This window comes from Antrostomus carolinensis, unplaced genomic scaffold (genome assembly GCF_000700745.2).
Source record: "Antrostomus carolinensis isolate BGI_N321 unplaced genomic scaffold, ASM70074v2 scaffold21664, whole genome shotgun sequence".
NCBI lineage: Eukaryota > Metazoa > Chordata > Aves > Caprimulgiformes > Caprimulgidae > Antrostomus > Antrostomus carolinensis.
The window spans coordinates 4,506-5,224 of NW_010313184.1; the positions used below are offsets into that span (position 1 = coordinate 4,506).

Here is a 719-nt window from a genome sequence, read left to right on the forward strand (position 1 = left end):
ACTGCGTCTGCTTGGTGATGTTCCTGATGGTGGCCCCTTCCTTGCCGATGATGGCACCCACATACTGGGTGGGCACCAGAAGGCGGAGGGGGATATCCACGGGCTGCTGCTTGACCGGTGCCCCTGCGGTGACGGGGGAACCCTGTCTGGGGGCACCACGTGCCCCGAAGCCACCCCGCCGCCCGTTCTCCGGCCCTTGCACGGACTGCTCATCGGGGATGTAGGAGACCTTCAATGCGTGGTTCTCCAGCTGGTGCCCGTTCAGCTTCATGATGGCTCTGGAAGAGGAGAAGGGGTTGGGGTCCCTCCAAACCGAGCAGCAACAGATCAGCATCAGCTCAACCCAAAACAAGCCCTTCCTGGGGGGTTGGAAGCACCAGGAGGGGGGAAAGGAAATATCAGAGATGCCGTGGGGACCTGGCAGAACTTTCCACCCAGACTGGATAAGATCAAGTATTTTAAGGGGAACCTCTCTGAGCACCCAGGGGAGGGGATGGGAGTGATGGGTGCAGGTTGGGCTCATGCAGGGAGCCATTCCCGTGTCTCCTCCACCTTAAGATTTTTGGCTGATATTTCAAATCCCCTCCTCCACCTTAAGTTTTTTGGCTGATATTTCAAATCCCTCTCCCAGTAGATGGGAGTAGAAGTTCCCAGTAGAACTTGAGGGACTGCAAGAGCTGAAAGCTGTCGATAGATGGGGCTGGCAGCAAGAGCAAAGC

The 719-nt window shown here is 57.2% G+C and overlaps 1 protein-coding gene across 1 annotated transcript in view; it reads right to left on the reverse strand.

The window, feature by feature from the left end:
- LOC104524413 (insulin-like growth factor 2 mRNA-binding protein 1) overlaps positions 1-719 on the reverse strand; it is a gene marked incomplete at its 5' end in the record, with an annotated part of 7,786 nt that overhangs the window by 4,313 nt on the left and 2,754 nt on the right. Inside the window, one exon of the mRNA XM_010167282.1 lies at positions 3-278. Coding sequence (XP_010165584.1) covers positions 3-278 — 276 coding nt within the window. The remainder of the gene's footprint in view (positions 1-2; positions 279-719) is intronic.